This window comes from Apostichopus japonicus, chromosome 23 (genome assembly GCF_037975245.1).
Source record: "Apostichopus japonicus isolate 1M-3 chromosome 23, ASM3797524v1, whole genome shotgun sequence".
NCBI classification, from domain to species: domain Eukaryota; kingdom Metazoa; phylum Echinodermata; class Holothuroidea; order Aspidochirotida; family Stichopodidae; genus Apostichopus; species Apostichopus japonicus.
In genome coordinates this window covers 15,486,417-15,513,500 of record NC_092583.1, presented here as the reverse complement: position 1 = coordinate 15,513,500, position 27,084 = coordinate 15,486,417, and the positions used below count along the sequence as shown (strand labels likewise).

Sequence of the window (27,084 nt, the reverse complement as noted above, 5' to 3'; positions counted from 1 at the left end):
AAGTTTCATCTATTACAGGGGCTGGACTACAGTAGGTAGTCTAACAAAGATACTAGAACATCATAACCCTACTAAAAGCCCCATTCACCTGCATGTTTAACCATTACAATAATATGTTCTTAGTCTAGATAGAAGTTCTGACTAAATGCTACTCACCACTGGATAAGACTGCAGTTTGCCACCTCAGATGCATGCAAAACTCAGTGGCAATACTTTAGACTTTAAGGCATCAAGTGTGTTACAAGTATAAAATGGTATTGAATGTAATCCAAGGGCTCTGTTTTTGACATGAAAATCAAAGAACATGCTTTGCTTGACTTGTAACATAGTAATATTAAAGTGGATTTAAATCAAATGAACAAGTAAAGTAGGGAGTCTTTAAATAACTAGTAAATTTAGCACACATCAAGACTTAACTTTATGTAACATCTCTTCGAGCCATTAAGAGTGCTAATCAATAAAAATTCAAGTGAAATAAAACTGCATTCCGTTTCCTTAATTAACCATTGTAGCTTAGGAATGCCCCATGTCAGCTGAACTTGCAAATCTAGACTGGTACTGTGCAAGTAAAACACTCATACTAGGCTTTGGAGCGCTGCTAATATTTGGTTTGATGATTTTTGGGTGATCTTCAGGTAGGCCTACTCTGGCCGATAAATGGCACTGATTCTCTTGTCTGAGCAGAAAGACAGTTTTCATCAATTCAGGAATGTAACCAAAAGCCTTAGGCAATTTTTGAGGTGCCCATTGTTTTGATCTTTTACTATACTTTGCCCGATACATTGGTTAGCCATCAACAGTTGAACCATATGCTCGTTCAATGTGATAGTTGTGATCAATAGCAGCCAGTAGCATTCTAGTTACATCTCCATCATAAGAATAAGCACAACGTTTATTGGCATACATTAGCATATGATTGTGAAATGATTCAAGAGAACCAGTTTGCTTGAAATTTTGTAATATGGAAAAGTGTTCAGAAATTGCTTCTTGAGTATGAGAGACCTAAGGGCTTCATGTGACGGTGATCCCTTCTTTAGATATGGCTTACTATGGTCGTTTTCACATAAGTGGTGATGACTACATTCACCTGGTGTACCATCAATTGACAACAACCACTGGTGTTCGTCTACAATGTGGTGAAGAAGTGACAGCAAATTGACTTGATTTTGATATCATTACCGCCGCACTCTTTAGTGGAGTACCAGAAATGATTACGTTATAGCAGGCATACATAAGTGCAGATCAGTGTTCTCTTTGGCATTTGCTACGTTAGAGAGTTTCCAGACAAGGTTCTTTGCCCCATGCCAAACATCCACTTGATGAGAAATTCCATCATATATTGTACACTTTTTTAGCAGTGCCTTTATCAGAACATGGGCATCTGTCACTACTTCACAGATTTTTAATTATTTCATTAGAAAATCCAATCCTCTCTCAAATCCAACTCTTTCCATGTTTGGACTTTCCCCCCTACTTCCCTAACATCAACTACCTCTAAATGCAACATTTTTTAAGAATCTTCATCCATGAAGCTGTAAGTACAGTATTGGGCACAATGCCCAAGGGATTCTGTTCTAGCATCTCCTGCTACACATAAACCTCTGTCTTTAAGTTTGCAGAATTCTGCCTTTTGGACCTTCTGCCAAGTAGCTGTAACAGCTGGAGTTACATACAACCTTTGAACACGTAGAAATGTTGTGTTGCTTACACACACAAAAATTGGAAACTTTAAAATACAAAGCCATTTTAGAATACTTGTTTCCTGAAATGGTTACAGCTGACGAAATTTGAATGTTACCTGAAAAGATACCACAAAATCTGTTTTGTGAGTACTATTTTACACACACATGGCCGGCCATCTTCACACTTCCAAGAAAAAATCATTGCTGTACCAATAGCACTCCATTGATAAGATATTATTTTAGTACAGTTAGTGTGTGTGCAGTACTCCCCATGTATTAACTTCAGCAGTTCTAACAATTTGTTTATAGATACAAAACATTTCGCTTCCTCAATTATACCAAGAGTTTCCCCTGAGGGGTAGTTATCTGGAAGAGACTCTTCACTCTGTATTTCTGAGGAGTCCATCTCAAGCTCTAGGGGAACACCTCACTCCCTACAGTTTCATTATTGAGTAATTCTCTGGGAAAAGAAAATCCAAAAATTCAGTCAACAGGTATATTAGTAATAGATTATTGACGCCTATTTGCATCAGTACTGTAATGTAAGTGCAGAGGCACAACAGTTCAGTCATGGTATCTGTATTTTTTTTTGTGGGGTGGGGGGGGGGCAGTGTGGTATACTTGACATGCAAGGGGCATAAAATAGGGAGATATTGTGGGGGCCAGGGGTAACCTCTGTTTTCACATGTATCATGTTCTCTTGTAGCAAGTTTGAAGCACAACAACCAAGGTCAGCTTCAGAAAGAAGAATAACTCTTAAACTCAGCATTCTTCTCTTGCAAAATATTTATATTCCTAACAACCCCCCCCCTCTTATGGCCTTTCTCCCCATGTTGACATGCCAAAATTTAGAGCTACTTTTGAAAACCTGACAAAGAAATTCACGAACCAGTGAATTATTTAACATGGCAAAGATTCCTCCTCAAAATTCACTTGAGCATTAATACTTTGTTACTTGATAGCACAAACTTCCCCAAATTGGCAAGTACTGGCACTAGGAATTATCCTTGAGTACACCTAATTAATTGACAATCACCACATGGTTGTAGACACAAGTGCTATAATGGCCAACAATACAGTACTTGCCTGTGTGAAGACAAATTTGGCTTGACCACTGAAATAGTACAGTGTGTTTCATCATGAATTTGTGCAAAGGGGCGTTCAGTATGGCTAGCATTACCTACACCTGTAGATATTCAATCTCCCGTGTTGTTTTTGCCTAAAACAGGGTACTCTTGGTGGAATTTGCTATAGGCAGGGAAGATTGTAATGAATATTTTGTATAGTTCTGGTAAAGCATGGAATATAGGAATTTTCAATGGCCAAAATTGTTGACCTAATAAACCACATTTAGCAGAGTATTTAAGCAGGATGTATACCCCAACTTCACTATGGAATAGGTCATACATGAAACCGTAGGCCTTAGCTTAGCTTACTCTAACTGATTTTCTTCTTCTTTTCTTGAAACTTTAAATGAGAATGAAAATAGTTCCTCACTTGACAGTAGCCTATGGATGGCTCAACACTGTACAGCACTGTTAACTTGCAAGTTATATTCCATTTAAATTACACTGATAACTGTATCCATAGAAACTTCCATAGAGTAACTATGTGATAGTCTTTACTATATACTCACCCTTCATCAATACACAATAGTTCTTCTTCACCATGGGATAGGGCTGCAATACCTTCTTCATCACTGTGAAACGACCTTCAACAAAGTGTAACAAAAACAAGCAGTTGCAAGGGCTGTCAAAGCACAAATTTCACTCACACCACTTAGGCTACTTAACAGAACAACATGTTTTTATGTATAAGTCTTCATCAACTTTGGTCTGATGTGACTCCAGCAATTGAATACAACCAGCTAGGCAATTTATCATGCAAACTTGTAGTTAACTGGTGATCCACATACAACTCCTACTAATTAGAATATATCTTCAACGTGAATATATCTTGTGTGGGAGGGGGAAACCTCAAGTTCGATCTAAACATATTTTACACCTGTTCTCATGATGAGAGGGTAAACTGTCCTCAGATACAATCTTACAAGTTTCAAACTGAGAAAATAAAGCCCTGGCACTACTTCAGTTCATCATAGAGGTAAATCAATGCTGATATTGCCCATAACTAAAAATAAGTCCAAAGAGGTCCCTTGACAGAATAAAACCTACACAAAGAAGTTAGGCCTCGAGGCTTTAGCAACGAAAATTAGGCATGAGCCTATTCCTAATCAATTATTTGAAAGGTTCTTGGAATACTGTATGTACTTGCTTCACCTTGATCGAGAGAAAGCAATTGACTTTCAGTTATAGGCCTACATCAATGTATGACTTGTTCACATATGGTTGGAGGACCTAGGCATATCAAACATTTTTAAAAGTTTATGCATGCTGAAAGTTACGCACTTACCAGCAAAAACGACATGCAGTGAGATGACATTCAAGGAGGTGTCCACAATGTGTTGAGGAAACCGTTAGGTCTTTGTCACCTATCCCTCGACTTTCTTTAAATTCACCTCGTTTCGTCTCGAAGCCTTTTTTTTCCGTCGAACCCACTCATCAAAGCGTCGGAAAGAAGAACCGATGTTGACCTCCGTTCTTTTAATTTCCGCTTTAAATATCTAATTCACGGTAGCCTATTGTCAATAAAACAGTCACTCCCTTCATTGTGTACTGGGCTTTCCCTATATGAAACTGTACATGTAGCAGACTGCATACAGGAGAAAGTTGCCGATGTTCGTCGCGGTGATCATTCGTAAAAGTACTGAGTGACGTCACCTTCGTGACGTCAGAGAAATGTACTGTACCAAACTCTGACGTCCAGAAGAAATATTCTAAAAGCCACTACGTCACGACCACGCCTCTTTAAAGGGGCGTGGTCGTCATGAAATATCGACAGCAATTTATTTTTCAATTTTCTCATTGGTTTAAGGTTTGTTGCCAAACGCCATTGTTCATTGTGATGTAAGAGGTTTTCACATGGGAAAAAATAAATTCGTTTTCAGTATTCAATGTCTAGCTTTTAAAATTTTAAAATATATAATTTACATTATCCTAAATTATTACACTATGCGTAAAGATCGGAAGTGACTGGTAAGATGGATTCTACTTTAGGTAAGAGAGAAGTATAAATGGTATCTGACCACTAATTTCCAAGAAGTCTGCCGAACACATGTGTGCAAAACACTGGCGCTGTTGCCACAGCGGCAATATGAAGTGCATGCGCTACATAATGTACAGTCCTCATCGCACTAACCGAATCGGAACCGTTGCTGTATGTGTGTTTACAGACTTACAGTACAGGCAACCAGTTGACAACTCGCCTTCAACATATGACAGTACCACCGCCGAGACATTCAATCGAACGTATATTTTGTGGATTTCGAAAAAACGTCTTTGAAAATTACAAACAAAGATGTCATCTGAACTAGAGTAACAATCATCATGGGATTCACAATTTTCCGGTGGAATGTTGTAATTGTAATAACACCTGTCAGAGACAGCCCAGCACTAGGACAAGGGGCCGAGCAGGAGCTGGGTGTCCGTGCAAGGGACTAGGGGCCTACTGCAATTCTTTCTGTACTTGTGGGACAAAAAGGAAAGCTTGCCAGAAGAAACCTACGGTAAGTTAATAACTGTCAACACAGCGTCTAGGTTAAGGTAGGCTAGGCCTAAATGTGTCATTAGTAAGCCTAGGCCTAGGTCTATAATGTAATGGTACAAGGCGAAGGGTAATGGTGCTCTCGGTGTGCAAACGAATCGTCAAATATAATGCATGGTTGGAAGGGAGGGTGGCAAATGCACTTACAATTTGAAGTTTAATGTACAGGGCCTTATTTCATCAGCTAAGAAATTATTTATTTATTATTACTATATTAGGCCTAGGCTAAGTCTAGTAAGTTAAGTGTATATATAGGCCTAGGCTATGCCTATAACTATAAACCAAATAAAAGTAGCCCTATAGGCTTGGGCGCTTGACATAAATAGGGTTAAACGAGAATATGACATTGCTTTGGAGAGTGGGCGATTAGGGGATGGTTGTGGGATTAGGGGATGGTTGTGACCAGCATGGCAAGCCCTGATACAAACATGGTAATAATCTAGGACTATAGGATTAAGCTGGTAAAGTACTTTAGATACAGCAGTGGTTATATACCGTGGGGTGCGAGTCAGGGATTAGGGGATGGTTGTGACCAGCATGGCAAGCCCTGATACAAACCTGGTAAGAATCTAGTACTAAAGGGGTATTGCTGGTATAATACTGTACGCACAGCAGTGATTCTTTACTGTGGGGTGCGAGCAGGGGAGCTATACTCTGTATGAATAACAACTGTCCTGACAGATTAAAGCCCATATATAATGATATCTAGAGCATCGTCATCTGATATCTACACTCAAACAGGCTCAAAGCAAGCCATGCTAGAAATGTAGCATTCATAAGTGTCTTTTGATTTTTTTTCTTTATACAGGATTTGTCAGACACTGGTGATAGTGAGGTCTCACCAAATGAGCATGCAGCAGGTGAAGATGATAGTGCACCTGGGTAGCAGAATGTGGCTTCAAACAACAATGAATCTCAACTTCAGGTTGGCATAGCACACACTTTCCACTTTACTAAATATTGACATTACGTTGATGATCATAGACCACAAAAATCATACATATGCAGATTATGATGCATATAATAATGTACCGTAGTACAAGGTTATGTCACAATGGGCAACTGCCAATGTTATCAGACCAAAATTTGTCCAGATTTTATGATGCATATAATACAATGTTGTACAAGTTGATGTTACAATGTGCAACTGTGCCCACTGTTATCAAGACCAATATTTGCTTATTTTTCTATTTATAATTTATGTTGTACCGAATTCTTATAACAAAGAATATTGTCACACATACATTGGTGCAGTTGGACACCTTAGTGTCAGACACACCTTGAAATCTCCAGAGAGTGATATTCAGATTGCAGCCAATATTACAGGTTTATGAAGTTCCCTAACAGAAGCAAACTATGTGATGTCACCATGCATGATGATTGGGCTGAACCACCCCCCCCCCCCATTCATAATCCCAAAATAATTTATCCACACCAGATATTCATTCAAAATATTAATGTTTAATGAAATTCAAACTCATAATACATTTCCAGATAAAAATTTAACATTCCAAAATATGTCAGATTTCAAGGTTTTAAGTAAATAAAGATTAGAAAATGAAAGTATAGCTTCTGAGGAATGTCAGTCTTTGTGAAATCAAAGAAAACCACATTTTGTCTCTTTCAATGATAACCAAACTAGTTATCTATCAAGATGAGTATTATGTTTTGTTTCACGTGAATGGCTGCAGTCCGAATTTTTTGGTATGAAATCAAATGAAATGTTTGTGTTCAATTCTTTCTTAAAGGGATATTCCAGTGGCTGAAAATGTGACATTTTTGTGGAATGAAATAGCTCATAAATAGTGCCATGATTGCATCATTCACTCTGCTGTGTTCCACATGCATTCACAAAATACCAAAAATTCAAAATTTCACCATTCAGAGTGTTATGAGGTAGTGAGTTTGACCCCAAAAAATATTCTGCAATTTTACTAGCAGCCAATTGCCCTGCTATCCCTTAATATGTTCATGATTGTACTGAAGAAATAAACAAGCTGTTTTCAATTGTCCAACAGATGTACAAGGGTTGTCATGAGAACAGTTAGAGCAGGTTGCAGTAGAGCTCCTCAGAAACCCAGATGCTCACAGTGATCTCACTGTGCCAAACCAAACTGAGGAAGTGACTGCTTCTCGTGAAATGTCTGCAATGTGTAGAGATGCTAACTGATGTGGAAAAGAAGTGTTGCACAAACAGGGTGCAACAATGTGTAACTTACTCGGATGCATTTAGTGATATTTGCCTTAATGCACACATCTTGGGTGTAAATATGCGCATGCGAGAGGATGATCTTGCTTTGGAAGAAAACAGAACCAACAGGAACTACAGACATTATGCTTACAGAAATTTTATTTACTGGAAGTTTGGTCGCCTAGGTAGAGGAAATAGAATGGTATTGCCATCCTGTTGCATCTCAGAGATAAGGGAAAGATTTCCATCTGTAGACGGACAATATGTAGGATTCAATCCTGGCAACAACCTCATCGATTAAGAGAGAAAACAATTTGAAAAGAAACCATATTGGCACAGTGATAGTGATAAGAGTGGGGTGATGGGGGAAGAGCAGGGGGGGGGAGGGGTGAGGGGTTACTGTTACTCCAAGAAGTGCAACATTGTTGAAGGTAAACTGATTACTTCATGGTTTGTGATAGGGATTTCAATCCTATCAACAACCTTTGGTAGAGTGATGGTAATTTCTTTCGTTTGTTTATAGACAGTAGTAACCTATGTGGGATGATGGTGGGTGGGGCTGTGGGAGGAGTTTTTGTTACTCCAAGCAGTGAAACATTGTTGAATGTTAACTGATTATTTCATTGTTTTCAAGTTTATAGAGAGTGGTAACCTAAGCAGGGTGGAGGGGAAGGGGTGTTATTGTTCTTCCAAGGAGTGAAAGAAGTTTGCAAATTATGCTGAAAGGTAAAATATTTATTTCATGTTTTGAAAGGTATGAAACGACACAATCAGGGGAAAAAGTTAGAATGTACCTGTAGGTGACAAATAGCAAATGCAGATCCAAATAATACAGATGTGAGCACTCCAAATAAAGGTATAAAAGTTCAAATATAGTTGATGACAATGTATTCTCTTTTCTTTCTCTCAAAAATGAAGTATTATCACAGCCATTGTGATGTGTTATAGACAGTTAAAAACCATGAATACTATCAGACCAAGTTGCCAAGATTGTACTACTTTTAATTTTGATAAATGACCTCTTAAACAGCCAAGTTTCATCTATTACAGGGGCTGGACTACAGTAGGTAGTCTAACAAAGATACTAGAACATCATAACCCTACTAAAAGCCCCATTCACCTGCATGTTTAACCATTACAATAATATGTTCTTAGTCTAGATAGAAGTTCTGACTAAATGCTACTCACCACTGGATAAGACTGCAGTTTGCCACCTCAGATGCATGCAAAACTCAGTGGCAATACTTTAGACTTTAAGGCATCAAGTGTGTTACAAGTATAAAATGGTATTGAATGTAATCCAAGGGCTCTGTTTTTGACATGAAAATCAAAGAACATGCTTTGCTTGACTTGTAACATAGTAATATTAAAGTGGATTTAAATCAAATGAACAAGTAAAGTAGGGAGTCTTTAAATAACTAGTAAATTTAGCACACATCAAGACTTAACTTTATGTAACATCTCTTCGAGCCATTAAGAGTGCTAATCAATAAAAATTCAAGTGAAATAAAACTGCATTCCGTTTCCTTAATTAACCATTGTAGCTTAGGAATGCCCCATGTCAGCTGAACTTGCAAATCTAGACTGGTACTGTGCAAGTAAAACACTCATACTAGGCTTTGGAGCGCTGCTAATATTTGGTTTGATGATTTTTGGGTGATCTTCAGGTAGGCCTACTCTGGCCGATAAATGGCACTGATTCTCTTGTCTGAGCAGAAAGACAGTTTTCATCAATTCAGGAATGTAACCAAAAGCCTTAGGCAATTTTTGAGGTGCCCATTGTTTTGATCTTTTACTATACTTTGCCCGATACATTGGTTAGCCATCAACAGTTGAACCATATGCTCGTTCAATGTGATAGTTGTGATCAATAGCAGCCAGTAGCATTCTAGTTACATCTCCATCATAAGAATAAGCACAACGTTTATTGGCATACATTAGCATATGATTGTGAAATGATTCAAGAGAACCAGTTTGCTTGAAATTTTGTAATATGGAAAAGTGTTCAGAAATTGCTTCTTGAGTATGAGAGACCTAAGGGCTTCATGTGACGGTGATCCCTTCTTTAGATATGGCTTACTATGGTCGTTTTCACATAAGTGGTGATGACTACATTCACCTGGTGTACCATCAATTGACAACAACCACTGGTGTTCGTCTACAATGTGGTGAAGAAGTGACAGCAAATTGACTTGATTTTGATATCATTACCGCCGCACTCTTTAGTGGAGTACCAGAAATGATTACGTTATAGCAGGCATACATAAGTGCAGATCAGTGTTCTCTTTGGCATTTGCTACGTTAGAGAGTTTCCAGACAAGGTTCTTTGCCCCATGCCAAACATCCACTTGATGAGAAATTCCATCATATATTGTACACTTTTTTAGCAGTGCCTTTATCAGAACATGGGCATCTGTCACTACTTCACAGATTTTTAATTATTTCATTAGAAAATCCAATCCTCTCTCAAATCCAACTCTTTCCATGTTTGGACTTTCCCCCCTACTTCCCTAACATCAACTACCTCTAAATGCAACATTTTTTAAGAATCTTCATCCATGAAGCTGTAAGTACAGTATTGGGCACAATGCCCAAGGGATTCTGTTCTAGCATCTCCTGCTACACATAAACCTCTGTCTTTAAGTTTGCAGAATTCTGCCTTTTGGACCTTCTGCCAAGTAGCTGTAACAGCTGGAGTTACATACAACCTTTGAACACGTAGAAATGTTGTGTTGCTTACACACACAAAAATTGGAAACTTTAAAATACAAAGCCATTTTAGAATACTTGTTTCCTGAAATGGTTACAGCTGACGAAATTTGAATGTTACCTGAAAAGATACCACAAAATCTGTTTTGTGAGTACTATTTTACACACACATGGCCGGCCATCTTCACACTTCCAAGAAAAAATCATTGCTGTACCAATAGCACTCCATTGATAAGATATTATTTTAGTACAGTTAGTGTGTGTGCAGTACTCCCCATGTATTAACTTCAGCAGTTCTAACAATTTGTTTATAGATACAAAACATTTCGCTTCCTCAATTATACCAAGAGTTTCCCCTGAGGGGTAGTTATCTGGAAGAGACTCTTCACTCTGTATTTCTGAGGAGTCCATCTCAAGCTCTAGGGGAACACCTCACTCCCTACAGTTTCATTATTGAGTAATTCTCTGGGAAAAGAAAATCCAAAAATTCAGTCAACAGGTATATTAGTAATAGATTATTGACGCCTATTTGCATCAGTACTGTAATGTAAGTGCAGAGGCACAACAGTTCAGTCATGGTATCTGTATTTTTTTTTGTGGGGTGGGGGGGGGCAGTGTGGTATACTTGACATGCAAGGGGCATAAAATAGGGAGATATTGTGGGGGCCAGGGGTAACCTCTGTTTTCACATGTATCATGTTCTCTTGTAGCAAGTTTGAAGCACAACAACCAAGGTCAGCTTCAGAAAGAAGAATAACTCTTAAACTCAGCATTCTTCTCTTGCAAAATATTTATATTCCTAACAACCCCCCCCCTCTTATGGCCTTTCTCCCCATGTTGACATGCCAAAATTTAGAGCTACTTTTGAAAACCTGACAAAGAAATTCACGAACCAGTGAATTATTTAACATGGCAAAGATTCCTCCTCAAAATTCACTTGAGCATTAATACTTTGTTACTTGATAGCACAAACTTCCCCAAATTGGCAAGTACTGGCACTAGGAATTATCCTTGAGTACACCTAATTAATTGACAATCACCACATGGTTGTAGACACAAGTGCTATAATGGCCAACAATACAGTACTTGCCTGTGTGAAGACAAATTTGGCTTGACCACTGAAATAGTACAGTGTGTTTCATCATGAATTTGTGCAAAGGGGCGTTCAGTATGGCTAGCATTACCTACACCTGTAGATATTCAATCTCCCGTGTTGTTTTTGCCTAAAACAGGGTACTCTTGGTGGAATTTGCTATAGGCAGGGAAGATTGTAATGAATATTTTGTATAGTTCTGGTAAAGCATGGAATATAGGAATTTTCAATGGCCAAAATTGTTGACCTAATAAACCACATTTAGCAGAGTATTTAAGCAGGATGTATACCCCAACTTCACTATGGAATAGGTCATACATGAAACCGTAGGCCTTAGCTTAGCTTACTCTAACTGATTTTCTTCTTCTTTTCTTGAAACTTTAAATGAGAATGAAAATAGTTCCTCACTTGACAGTAGCCTATGGATGGCTCAACACTGTACAGCACTGTTAACTTGCAAGTTATATTCCATTTAAATTACACTGATAACTGTATCCATAGAAACTTCCATAGAGTAACTATGTGATAGTCTTTACTATATACTCACCCTTCATCAATACACAATAGTTCTTCTTCACCATGGGATAGGGCTGCAATACCTTCTTCATCACTGTGAAACGACCTTCAACAAAGTGTAACAAAAACAAGCAGTTGCAAGGGCTGTCAAAGCACAAATTTCACTCACACCACTTAGGCTACTTAACAGAACAACATGTTTTTATGTATAAGTCTTCATCAACTTTGGTCTGATGTGACTCCAGCAATTGAATACAACCAGCTAGGCAATTTATCATGCAAACTTGTAGTTAACTGGTGATCCACATACAACTCCTACTAATTAGAATATATCTTCAACGTGAATATATCTTGTGTGGGAGGGGGAAACCTCAAGTTCGATCTAAACATATTTTACACCTGTTCTCATGATGAGAGGGTAAACTGTCCTCAGATACAATCTTACAAGTTTCAAACTGAGAAAATAAAGCCCTGGCACTACTTCAGTTCATCATAGAGGTAAATCAATGCTGATATTGCCCATAACTAAAAATAAGTCCAAAGAGGTCCCTTGACAGAATAAAACCTACACAAAGAAGTTAGGCCTCGAGGCTTTAGCAACGAAAATTAGGCATGAGCCTATTCCTAATCAATTATTTGAAAGGTTCTTGGAATACTGTATGTACTTGCTTCACCTTGATCGAGAGAAAGCAATTGACTTTCAGTTATAGGCCTACATCAATGTATGACTTGTTCACATATGGTTGGAGGACCTAGGCATATCAAACATTTTTAAAAGTTTATGCATGCTGAAAGTTACGCACTTACCAGCAAAAACGACATGCAGTGAGATGACATTCAAGGAGGTGTCCACAATGTGTTGAGGAAACCGTTAGGTCTTTGTCACCTATCCCTCGACTTTCTTTAAATTCACCTCGTTTCGTCTCGAAGCCTTTTTTTTCCGTCGAACCCACTCATCAAAGCGTCGGAAAGAAGAACCGATGTTGACCTCCGTTCTTTTAATTTCCGCTTTAAATATCTAATTCACGGTAGCCTATTGTCAATAAAACAGTCACTCCCTTCATTGTGTACTGGGCTTTCCCTATATGAAACTGTACATGTAGCAGACTGCATACAGGAGAAAGTTGCCGATGTTCGTCGCGGTGATCATTCGTAAAAGTACTGAGTGACGTCACCTTCGTGACGTCAGAGAAATGTACTGTACCAAACTCTGACGTCCAGAAGAAATATTCTAAAAGCCACTACGTCACGACCACGCCTCTTTAAACTCTACTTCATTCTTGAAGACTCGATATGAATATATTTATTTATTGAACGTGACGTCATCAAGCAAAATCGGTTGACAGAATACTGCAATGATGATGATGATGATGACGATGATGATGATGGTGATGATGATGATGATATTGTTGATCATGATGATATTGATGATCATGACTTTATAATCGTACTTAAAGTATACCTAAAAGACTATTCAAAATGCATTGTAATTATTCAACATATATAACGACTGTGTTTCACATTAAACAGCATAAGACCTGTACGAATGATTTTTTTCTGCAAGAATAAAGGGGGCGCGGTTTACGGTATACCGTTTACGGTATGCTATAATGGTGATAAACCAGTCATGTAAAGCCGATTGTACTTTCTGCTCCGGTAAACCATGGAGCTATCTGTTTATAGCTCCATGGGTAAACGTACCGTTTTCATGCCAGCAAAACAAGACTGATTAAATGCGTCTGTTTCCCTGCACGCATTCATATCCTAACAGTGTTTTTCTAACCAGAAAACCTCACTAGACATGCCCCGTCCTGTGACACCTTCAGGCAATTCCTATAGAAATGAAACTATAGAAAAAGAGAAAACCTAACGAAAGCAGACAAGACAGTATTATGATATAATACACACGCGCCCTTTTACATTTTAATGAACTACCCGTTTAATCCTCTTGAAGAGAACATGGTGACGTCAACATACGGATACTCTTCGATTATTCGCCTATAGTATTGACTTTGCCGATCGGTTATTCGAGGACTAAATCCCTCACTAGCACATTCCTTCCTTTTTGCAGCTATGTTATTCATCTGAATATGCTGAAAAGTTGTTAACATCAGCTTTATTATTTGTAAATGTTAACGAATATCATTTATCACTCAGGGAGAAGAAAAAACACACGAGTGATTGTTCGTTCGTATGTAAAACAGTGTGTTATTTAGAATACTGGCGATTCAAGAAACGCGTGCTCAAAATACCCGTATGTCCTCAGACAGTCAGAAACCATGGACTATGTCAACAATGTGCGGATTGAAGATCTCTATACCGTACATATACTATACAGCCTAGGGATCAATTTATCATCTAAACACTTCTCTGATGAAGTGTTTGATGAGAACCTGGTTTAAATTCCGCTCGGCATTCATCTGGTAGATTAATATTTGTTGGAAAAACAGAAGGAATAGTCTCGGATGGGGGAGAATAACAAACAGGATATACGCCGCGGCTTTGTATATAACACTGAGGGAATGTTAAAGCATGTATTGATCGGGAATCATCAATCACTTCGCCGGTTGTTCCCTCGTTTTTTGATTGAAATATTTTAATCTCACAGATTTATAGAGTTTGTCAAGTTTTAATCTAATCGCTTAAGGGATTTCATAATATGGATAATTTTTTTGACTGGGTCATTTGATCATACAGTTATTTGTCTCGTTGTAAGAGGTAAGGGGTTGAGACTGCATTAATATGTTTTGTTTTCTTACTCTATCTGGCTCTTATCTCCGATGATATTTCTCAAAAAATGAAAATTGATATTGGACACATTTTTGTTTCGAAATCTTTTGATACAAAAGTCTCACATTGAAATGTATAAAGTCAAGTATTGACGTTTTGACATCACAAGTTCTTTCCCCTTGTACAGTAATAACGACAATTGATAAGATTCATTGTATAATAACAATGCATACCGATGATCTTGTACTTTGAACATTGAATCAAACCAAGAGCGTAGCTAGACTTGTTTTTTCTAGGGGGTGTATGTGTGTGTGTGTGTGGGGGGGGGGGGGCTATTCTCTACAAAAAGACTACTGACAATTTTCCTAGGGAAGCAGACAAATATTTTTTTTCTCTTTTCTTGACGGGAGGCGGGGGGGGGGGGGAGGGAGGATGGTCGCCACGGAACCATATTGACTAAATTTTATTCTTATCTTGGGAACATGGACCAGTTAAAAAAAAACAGTTATTGACAACTAGAAGACCACTTGATGGGAAATCAGATATATCCCTTTAATGACTCTTATTTAGTTGGAGTATCCTTCGTGTAAGATGCATACCGGCAACTGATTGAATCTTGGGTGTATCCCCTCGAAAACCTCTCACAAGGATAGCAGTATCAATTGTCTCGTTGACGTGAGCACGCTGTAATTGAGATCCTGTCCGAGGACGTTTCGATTAAAATGTGCTATAAATGCTTGACAAGAAAATGAAACATGAATATTCATTAAGTACTTTTTGAATAAATTCCTGAATAAATGTGTGTATCACACGTTGAAACAAAATATTCGCTATGTATAATGAGACTGGTTTCAAATACTGTATGACTGTTATAGAGAGCTCACAATAAGGACAGCGGGGAGAGAAAAAAATAACCATCCAAATGGAAGGAAATAAAACGAGGATAATAATGAAATTGGGAAAATTTTAATGAGAACGTGTGGGATTGGGTTGGTATAGGGGCACTAGGCGGGGGTGGGGGGGGGTGATCGCGAGTATCAGGCTTTGATTATGAGTACATCACTGTTCATTACTGTAAAGTACTCAGAAAACACTACTGAAAACATCATGAGTCCGAGAGTTAGAGTACAATTTGTCAAGTACAAGTTCAAGGCTTTGAGTACATAGACTGACTTGTACTCTGTTCAAGTGGTACGAGTAAGTGTACAACACAATTAGTATGAGTACAGTGCCCTGGGTACGAGAACGAAATACAAAACCATTCGTACGAGCACAAAATTATAATTACGAGTATTATGTACGGATTAATTTTCTCGAGTACCATTTTGAGACCAGACTCGGGTACTAACAGGTTGTCTATCATAAGACAATCTGCTTTGGAAACAGCACAAACAGAATAGGCCTTAAATTCCAAACCAGCAAACATTGTATGCGCGTGTCGTACAAACGTCCAACATCGCGACTGCCGTATACCAGTCACCGTACAAAAGGTATTCCATAACTTAATTCTTTCTCAATCTATTCTTGGGTTCACGACTCCAAATTTCCTCCTTGAAAGGTCGTGTCGGAAAAGTAAGAACATATGTGGGAAGAACTTCATCTATTTAGGCTAAATGGTGGGTTGTAACCATATCCCAAACCCGGTATTGATTCTTTGCTCTCTTAATTGGATACTAATGTTGAGATAACGTCGTTCAAATGACCATTAATTTAATCAAGATATCCCCCCTATGGCACAGAAATTATGTTGATTCGAAGAAATTTATTGGGAATTTCATTCTATAAGTTTCGAATCCACCAGGTACTTGATACTGTTAGGTTTCTGTCTGGAACATAACGTTAAGATTATTAACAGTACGTGTAGGTATACATTGCTCAAGGGAGAGTAATGTGGATATATTTGACCATTTATTTCGATTCCAGGGATAAATATTGACCGAGAAACCCCGAAGCAAAAATGTTTCACCTTCCTGACCCGAAAGTGTGATTATTGTTTGTTTGTTTGTTTCTACATTTCATAAATACGTCGCAAAGCTATATCAAACAACAGAGGTATAATATATGACACGAGATAAGTTAGTTCCACCATAAGGTGACTAAGAGGTCAACAAATTTGAAAACTCATCTTGACAAATATTGTAGTACATGCGCTGATCCGGGGGAAGGTAGCTTCTCCACACTTTATCAACCCCGCAAACAGAAAATTATAAGTAGGTTTTAGCACAACCTTGCGTGTAGAGACTATTATAGACCATATTGATAAGAACGAACCATTCTACGCCTAAACGTGTAATCTTTCTGGGGGGGGGGGCAGAATACCTCCCACCCCTTCCCACGAATGGGAGTCGGCTTCAACGAGCCCAGGGCTACATCAACTTTTTTTTGAAAATCCTGATCCGCCCTTGTAACGGATTCACTACGTGTCAGTTCTATCTGTCACCACGATGATACATATTTAAGAGAGAAAAGGGGAACACAGGGTGCTGCATAGGGTAAAACGTGGGGCATTAGGGGGGGGGGGGGTTGGAGCATGGACTTCAATGGGGGGGGGCATGTGACTTTAATTTGAGGGGACAAACCATAATGTTACCTCCAAACTGGATCATCTGTACATTCCTTACCACAAATTACAGTATTTGAATAGTTTATTAACAAAAAGGCAACTTTGACTTGTTTTCTTTTAATTATTCAGCAACGGGATACTTTTTAATTATACATATTTATATCCCTTGTTCAACAAATGGGAACTTTTCTTTAATAGCAACAGGACACTATTTATTAATAAAAACAGTAAAAAAAAGAGGTTAATTTCGAACTGTACCGAAAAGGGGCAATTCGTTGTTAATAAGTGGGGGCACCCTTTTTTCACAAATTGTGGGGTAACCTATTCCCTGTGCAGCGAATTCGCCGACCCTGGGAAGGAGGAGGGAGGGGTAAACATTTGTATATCAACATGCTACGTTCCTATACATATACAGCCAATAAGATATTTAAGCCAAACGAAATAATCGATTGCTGGCATTGCAGGCTTTTTTTCTCATGCAATTAAAGCAAAGATCCACACATTTTCTAGGTCTGTAGTACTTTCAAATCAAATTTACCGATACCCGGAATCTATTTTGCATATAAAGTGGTGATTTAAAGTTTTAATCGTTTTCATGCGATTAGACTGATAAGCCAAATAAATAGCACATTTTTGGAAACAAGAAAGACCCTTCTAATCGATTTTTCTTCCTGGTTTTTTCTTTTTCTTTTTCTGTTTGCTTTTACGTAACAATGCACTAACTATACCTGCACAGTTAAGTGGGTGAAACTGAATGAATTTAGGTTAGACATAGACACAGAGAGGTTCAACAATGAGAATCCTCATTGTATTGTTTGTTTTTTGTTTAATTATTGTTTTGTTTATATTTTTGGCTTTTCTTTTCCTCTATTTTTTCTCTCTCTCTCATTCTATTGATTAGTCTTTTACCTCTTTTTCAATATTTGCCTTTTATTTGATTTTTGATTGATAGAGTATGCAAGAGCGGATCCAGGGGTGTGGGGTGTACACCACCCCCACCTCCCCCCCCCCCCATTTTCAACCCACGAAAGTATTAACACTAGTTATTATACGTAGCAAACCTAGCGTGTAGACGTAATTTATAACCTATATATACCTCAGAATGCACAAGTTTTCTTCTAAAATTTCATTTTTTGTTTTCTAAGGGAGAACCCCCTCCCCCTCCCAAGCTACATCCCCTTGTTAATAAAAGTCCGGGATTCATACCTGAATATTCATACCTGAATATATTTCTATATAATAAATGAAACACAAAAACCATCGTTGATTTAAAGAGCTCATTACAATACCACGGATGTTATCTCGATCAATAATGTCCATTTCATACTTTTTGTCTGAATAAATTGATTTTGTCTATGTAGTAAAACAAAACAAAACTATCATAAACATTTTGAAAAAAAACTTCGACTGCGGCCTTCGAAGCTGACAAAGTTTACAAAGGCTTTTGACGTTATTTTTAATGGGGAGTGCCTTAGACCTGTGTACTATTGATAGAAGTGGTTGTTATACGTGTGGGATTTCATTCACAGGTTTATTTATAAATATATATATGCAGTGAATATTTTTGTTCGGAAATAAAAGGGAAGGGCCTCCTTTCCCCGATTTCTAGACCTTCGTCGCTTCGTAATATCTACACAGTAGCAACAAGAGGCATGCACTTGACTTTAAGCATGCTGCACTAGAATAACTACAACACAGTTATGCGGTACCATATGCTTTACATGAGCAAACCTATTGTAGCCAAAGAGTACGGGACAATAGTACGGGACAATATACAATGTGTCGATATACTTGTGTGCAGGTTTTCACTTTTTTCTTTCTTTCTGTTTTCACAGTAATCATTTGTTAAATTGGTGCATTGTTCTGTAATTTATCAATTAGAGTCGTAATTTGTTTTTTGATATACTTTCCAAATGTTTTAATCAATTAGTATTTTTTCCTTTTCGAATGATATAAATTAGCGACTTTATTCGATGTGTCCCATTCATATTCCCTATGTACATGTCCTGCCTCAACGACACATAGTAGTGTTGCTGTTGTATAATGTGGATCAAAAGACCAGTTGTTCATGTTCCAGGGCAACTAGTTCCCGTTCGATGCAAACATCTTGCACTTTCGGAAGTTTATATTTTACGTACGATATAACTGAATGCTGAAATATCATAACTGCATTAAATCTCGAAGAGCCCATTACGCCCCTACACAGGTTCGTATGGGTGGGGGAGGGGTGGGGTGGTGGGGTGATGGGGTGGTGGGGAGGAGTCACACCAGCGAGGTTATCATTGCTGTGAACCTCTTGCCAGTGGGGTCATTGCCCTTCTTCTTCTAAATATTTAAAAAAAAAACTAAAATTAAATATTTATAATAACTTAGTGAAGTCCCAAAATGCACGAAATAAACCATGAAATAAATGAAATATATGAAGATTTGAGACGTGAAAATTGTGCATTCTGGGACATATAATATGTCGGCTATAGAGTCCGCGGCCAATAATTAGATTAACGCGCAAGGTTTTTATAACCTCTTAACTATTATGTGTAAACCTCACTTCTCCACCCCCCCCCCCCCAGAGCCCCTGCATCCGCACTTTAGGTGTTGAGATTAGCATTCCGACCCTTACCACTTCATGTACAGACAAACTTGCTCTCTTTCTAATGTTGTATATCCTTTCAACACTAAAACTATACAATACCACTGTACTGTATATTAAAGGATAATTTTTTGTAAACATTTATTCAATGTTTATCGTTAGACAACAAAACCTAAACACATTACTTAGCGGAAACCGTTCAACGAGTTATAGTCACTTGGAATAGCTATTTACTTCGAGCACCGTGTTACTAAATTGATATTTTGGATGGGGTAGTGTGGGGTGATGTGAGGGTGAGATAGGGTGGGATGACGTTGGGGTGAGGTGCTTATATCTCCACACTGAGATCAATATCCAACTATACTTATATACGTTACACTGACTACTAAATAAACACAACTTCCCGTTCCCCCATTTGTAACCGCACCCTCCCCTGCCCCTTACCATTAAACCTGCATTCAATAGTTTACTAGGTATATATATGTATTTGACGTGTATTGGGTTGGTTAGGTTTTTTTTTATCTAAACAGAAGTCCATGAATATTTCGATTTGTGACACAAATTGGTCTCATATCTCAAATGTATACTACATGCCAATGTATGTAAAGTTCTATGCCTTCTCGGTTCATGTTCTTCAAATTATGGGGCCTTTCTGGGGAAGGAATTTGGTTTTTTTTTATAGTCTTTTTTTTTGGAATCAAATGTATATATAGTTCTTCAGATACATGTCTACAATTCTCAAATTTGAATTGCAAATGAGTCCCAGACGTCCATATCGGCATGAAAACGTAGATTTTATTGAAGAACTTTAATTCAAGCTGAGATGATTTACCCTCATAGACAACTTGGTCACGACAATTTATTTCGAAAGACAGAATAAGAAAAAACAAAACACATCTCTGCAAATACACAGGTTATCACAATATCGGAATTACTTTGAATTTCAAAGCAATTGAGAAAAAAAAATAATCTCAACCATGTCTATACAACAGACTGTTATTTCGGTTTCGCTGGCTAAGTTTTTAGGCTTATCTGGTAAACGTACAATTTGTGCCACTATTGTGAATAAATAGGGAAACAGTCGCATAAATTTGTCGAATTATTAGTGAAATATGCGCAAGGCATCTTAATCTAATAATTTAAAGAGTAATTTGAACCTTCAGGGGATATGTTATTGACATGCCAACAATGAACGTCAATTTGCGCTATCTCCATACAAGATTTCTTATATGTACTGAATACAAACTTGTACTTTTTGTTGTTGTTGTGGTAATATAGCAAAATTTGAAACTTGTAAAGAAAAGACATCAAGTTGTCAAATTACGCTCTTGTTTTGGCTATTTCTGCTTTATGTAGTACAGAAACAAAACATCGTGACAAATTATGACATTATGACAACACTATATGACAAATTAAGCGTTGATCGTTCACATCAAATGTCGACAGACTGCACATATGTGTTTTGTTGCGTGTTTTTATATGTTATGATTTGATTTCCATCATATTGACATTGATTTCTGGAAGATTAAGAAGATTAAGAAGATCAGATCTGAAACGCTTGTTACCCAGAGCTGAGATGACTAGAACAAATGGAATGAATATAGTAGACATAATAGTAATGTTTTTTTATACAAAAAACAAAATAACAACAAAGAGGTTCACTATAAGCGGATCGTGGGCCAAATCCGGCCCGCGAAATCTTTTCGTCCGGCTATCGATAAGAGAAAAGGCCTAGAATGTTGCACTCCTGCAGGGGCGTTAAGGCTTTGAGCAAGCAATCGGCCATACCATGCATATTGCTCAATATATAGGTAAAGTTGCAGTTTGGTTCTCTCCGACCATTTGCTCCAACCATTGTTTCTTCCTGTCCCTCCTCAAAAATTACTTCTGATTCCATGACGTATATAACAACCATAGTATCGCATGACCGTACCACTTCAAATCTCTCAATCTGTTCAATGAAATGACTAAACCCTGTTACATGAACCTTGAACTGATGCTGGGTGCCAGGTTTGGGCATCTCGTTTTTGCTGGCTATATTTTGTATACAAGTGTTCAAAGAAGCATCAAAGATCTCCAGGACTTCTATTCGTCAACCTCCATGCATCACCTCCCCCTACCACCGCTCCCTCCTTTACATCCCCTCCCTACCATCCCCTCCCTTACATCCCCTCCCTTCCTAGCACCCCTTCACTACCCCCCCCCTAACACTCTGACATAAACTACCGAGTCTGAATCACTTACAGATCTCTTTTCAGAATGTTCTTCAGTTTTGTCCAACATTTGATTCTCTGTTACCATATAAGTCCATGATTCCCCCACCCCTTGTTTTACCGTCTATAATTTACTGCATACTCAAAATGACTACAGCCCACCATTACACTCCCCTCCCACTTAAACAACCCCCATCCCCTCACATCCCACCAACACCAACATCAAACCAATGTGAGCAAATATCAGGGCCTTCCTTTGTACCTAGGCTACAGCCTCTTTCATAAATATATGGTAATAATTCAAACCTTGAAATCGGATAAACACATAAGGTGATGTGGGGGGGGGGGGTCGTCTAACAGTTAAAGTTGCGCTTATAGAAGCAACTCTTCCTTAATTTTGGGACCTCAAAATGTTCTTACATGAACAGGAATTTACAAGCGGCTGATATCGTTACCAGGTAACTGTTTTAACCTCCTGCATGTATATCAAAAGCGTCCGTTCAACCACTGATACTTTCCTTGTGTGGGCCTAAATAACCTTATTCATACACAATGTGCCATTTAAAAAAAAGGCTTGTGTATTTTCAATAGTGGTTTGTAGAAAGTCATCATTTTTACTTAACTTTCTCCCATGTCTCTTTAACATTCCTCTTCCACGCATTAATCACCCATTAACGCTAATAACGCACGCTTAATACGATAAAACGTGTACCCTATAATGATTCATACATAGTATACACCAGTTTTACTGTACCCAAACTGCGTTACGTAGATTCCATTATGAATTAATAGCCCTGGCTTACAGCACATAATAAACGTAATAAACGTTTGGGATTCATCATTCACACAAGATTCGCTCGCAAGCCGAAAGCGATACATTTTGTTCAAACGGATACGTGTTACACCATATATAGCCTATATTTAGTTTACATATGAATAGCCTTAAGTATTAATACTACCACACTTTCCATCCTAATGGCAATTCATAATATTTACCTTCTATTTTTACGATTGATGCAGGATGCATACCATTTGTACGGGGCTCTGTAAAGGTTATAGAGGTGCAATTAAATTTTTACAACACTTGGCAATATAGAAAGAAAAAAAACATGTACTGGTATATAGTCTTTTATAAAATTATTTACTTTAATTTAACTAACACGAACTTGGTACAAACTGGTTCTTGCCTATAAACTGTGTTCTTGTTAGCTTAAGGGTTTTTTGTTGTTTGCTTGTTGGATTTATGAATGTATTAATTGGTATTCATGTTTGCATACATGTAACACGCGGTTGTAATCAATCAATCGTGAAGACAATCACTTTCTCGTAGGACAGTCAATGACTATAGTATATATATGGTGTGACGTTACGGTATATAAAACTACACATGTGAAAAGAAGACCCAACTATACCGTACCAACACATATTTACACACACAGGTTATCATAGCACAGTACAATCAACACTGGTAGTCTACAGCATTAATACTTCAACGTGGGTTCAAGTTTGACAACATTTTAGAAGGTACGAAAGTTTAATCAAAGTGGCAATATTAAATTTGAGGTTCGTCCACCTGTATGTGCTATGATGTAATTCTTGTTATGAAAGTAAAGTTTCCCACACATGGTTACACATATAGTATAGCCTATGCAATACCATACATGGTTACCAACATAGTATAGCAATGCTACACCATAAATGGTTACACATAGTATAGGCTACGCTATACCATACATGGTTACACAGTATAGCCTATGTTATATCATACATGGTTACACATATAGTATAGGCTATGCTATACCAAACATGGTTACACATAGTATAGGCTATACTATACCATACATGGTTACGCATATAGTATAGGCTACTTTATACCATACATGGTTACCATCATATCATAGTTTATGCTATACCATACATGGTTACCAACATAATATAGACTATGATAGACCATGCATATGTAAAACATAGTATAGGCTATGTTATACCATACATGGTTACACATAGTATAGGCTATACTATACCATACATGGTTACCAACATAGTATAGTCTATGCTATACCATGCATATGTAACACATAGTAAAGGCTATACTATACCATACATGAGTAACCAACATAGTATAGACTATGCTATACCATGCATATGAACACATAATATAGGTTATGCTATACCATACATGGTTACACATAGTCTAGGCTATAATATACCATGCATGGGTATCCAACATAGTATAGACTATGCCCTACCATACATGATTTAGCCTACATTACAACATACCTCATTCAGATCAATCACAACGACGCCATCGCGATGAGCTGGACCCGCAGGTGTTTGATTCTTCTTCCCTTTCATCTTCAGCTTAGGGTGCTTCCGGAAGTTGGACTGACCTGCACCACCTCCGCTTCCCGCGACTTGATTCATGATTATTCCGTAACAAACTTTCCAAGAGAATTTATTCCAAATTTATATTCCAATATATATTCCGAACGGCGTGAAGTTTACCAGTCTTGAGTTGATCTGAAAAAGGCAAAATTGAGTTACACAGTTTAAGAAAAGAACAACCTGTAAATTAAACACAAAGCAATTACTAATAAAATGATATAATGCTTTCCCTATACCACAAAGTATCCACACTCCTTTACAGCTGTGAGCGCACGAGAATATAAACTCCAAAAAGAAATTTCACAATTGAGCTTTTAAGATTGCTCGTGTAATAATAATATTGAGCAGTATTTCACTTATCGTACGGCACTGCTAGCGCGTGTATAATACGTATATTTATACACAAGAACGGGAGAGCATTCCACCAAAAGACAAACGCTTGCCAGAAAGTCATTGAAATTCGCACAGGGATAAATTTATTAGAATCGTTCAGTCATCTGCCCGACGTGTCCTCGTTGGTACACAGGATTTCTACTACTACTGAAACTGTCTAATTAACAGTGGCGTTTTAATTACCGGATGGTACGAAAGCCTACTAACTGTTTCAGGCGGCAAAGATCATTGCATAACACATGAATCGAGGGAATTGAACGGACAACAGTATACACATACGCCAGTATGAAAGATCTCGTGCATGAACCGCGTGCTCTGTATTTGAAAATGACTATACTGTCTTTTTGTCGCGGTAAAATATATGATAAAAGTTTAGCAATTGCTTTGATAATTTGGAAGCGATACTAAAATACATAAGGTTATCTGTTTATTTTATTTCTTGCTTTATCCATATCCCAGCTCGAAAAGTATTCATAGGAAATGTTCCTTATTTGAGAAGAATAAATGCGAAGGAAATGCATTATTTTATTCTTCTTATTTTCAAGGAAATACATATCCTTTCGGGTATATCCTTAGGAGTAAGCCAAATAAGTTTGAAGGGAACGTTTATATGTATAACTATAGTTGAAATCCAGGTACTCATCTAACCTAGAGCATTGAATTCTTACATATCAAAGCTGGAGGCTCCATGGCAGGTGTATGAATCTCAAAATAAGTCATACCTTTATTTGGTGAGACGAAGCGTAATATTCTTGTCTTCCTAATAATTGTGTTCCCGTTTCTCATTTCTTCACATTCTCTATCTATCTACATATCTCTCGCTCTCTCCTTTCCCCCCTTTCTCAATATCTTCTCCTCGAAAATAAAATTGGATTGAAACATAGTTGTAGCCTAAAGGTATTCTTGAGAAGAGAGGTGTATTAATACATTATTACCCCCCCCCCCAAAAAAAAAAAAAAAATGGACTCGACCTTTATTTTCAGAGTTTTTTTTCTTTGTTTTTTATGTTATTGGCCATTACTTTATAGTTTTAAGAAGGAAAAAACGTTGACATGAGATACATTTAGAAATTATTTTTTTGTACCCCAATATTTCTTCATTATTAAGTGGCATAGCGATTTCCATGGGTATTTCTTATGCAGACTTTAAAAGCTGCAATTTGAGTTAAAGAGAAAAGGGGGTGGAAAACAGTAGAAAAGAAAATACACAAAAGAATGGCGTGCTAAACAAACATCACGGTCAAAACTTGGTGTCTTTGTTTTTCTTGTTTTTGTTATTTATTTGTTTTTACGAACACAATTTGTTGTCAAATTAAACAGGAATATAATCAAACTATCATGAAGGCTCACATTAGAGGGGGGGGGGGTGGTGAAGGGGTAGCAGGACACGGGCTCTCCTCCAGTGTGTGAAAAACATGAGAAGTGGCCCTTTTCCATAAATTAGAAGTGCCTCTTTTTATTAATGAAGTGTATCCTCTAACATTTTTTCTTTTAATAACAAGTGCTCTTTTATTGAGTGTTATTAAAAGGTGCCCTTTTAATGAAAAATTTCGATTTCTTTTCTGAAAGTGAACAGGAATTTATACGATGGTAACAGTGTGCAGTGTAAATATGTGGGTATACAGGTGTGCGTGTGTTTCTGACTCTTAGGCTTGTCGGCACGATTAGTTGAAGGACAGGGTGGTTTAATTGATACTTATGTATGTGTCTGCATTTTAAGTAGTCCAAGGTTGAATGGTTGAATGTCAAATGTCATATGAGTTCACCAAAATGTCTGATAACGATATAGACACGATCGATTATTTCAAAATGAAAACTTTGAATGAACTTCATTTACTTGTTAGAACAGGTCCTCATTAGCGTCGGATCCTTGGTGATTTACTGTAAGTCAAATGTGATCAAAACTTGAAAATCTTGTATTGCAGTTTAATATTGAACGTGCTTATATAATGCATGGCAAGAAATCAGTCGATCTTTTGACTTTATGGTTTTATATGTCATTAAAATTAATAAATAATATGATTCAGGTTCGATATCCTCCAGATTCGTGACTAAGGGTTGTCCGTTTCTTATTTCATAGCTTGTTTTTCATTTAATTTTTTTGCTACCGTTGCCGTGCTTTTCTTCAAGTTATGGGTATAATTTCGATCACATATTATTATTTGATTTATGCTTTGTGACAACCGCAGTTATATCCGTACAGATCTTTCTTGCATAGTGTTGCCATGACAGTGGGAAAAGAAAACTAGTGTATAAAACGTAATGTGGAAGGAAGGAGTGATGATGCAATCATGACGTCATAACACTAATGGCGCTTTTAATGTGTTTCTCAACCCGGTATGCATCGAACCGTGGGT

The 27,084-nt window shown here is 37.6% G+C and overlaps 1 protein-coding gene and 1 long non-coding RNA gene across 3 annotated transcripts in view; one reads left to right on the top strand and one right to left on the bottom strand.

Moving 5' to 3' along the window:
* Positions 1 to 24,935, bottom strand: part of LOC139964551 (prolyl endopeptidase FAP-like) — a 251,697-nt gene extending 226,762 nt beyond the window's left edge. Inside the window, exon 1 of one of the 2 annotated variants that reach the window (XM_071966206.1) lies at positions 24,231 to 24,935. In XM_071966206.1, coding sequence (XP_071822307.1) covers positions 24,231 to 24,374 — 144 coding nt within the window. In that variant the 5' untranslated portion in view covers positions 24,375 to 24,935. The remainder of the gene's footprint in view (positions 1 to 24,230) is intronic. The other variant, XM_071966207.1, reaches the window with a different exon arrangement.
* On the top strand, positions 4,554 to 10,696 carry LOC139964824 (uncharacterized). The gene is made up of 3 exons (XR_011792102.1): positions 4,554 to 5,307; positions 6,154 to 6,270; positions 7,364 to 10,696. It is a non-coding gene; the product is annotated as an uncharacterized lncRNA (long non-coding RNA).
* Positions 24,936 to 27,084: the final 2,149 nt, after the last annotated feature.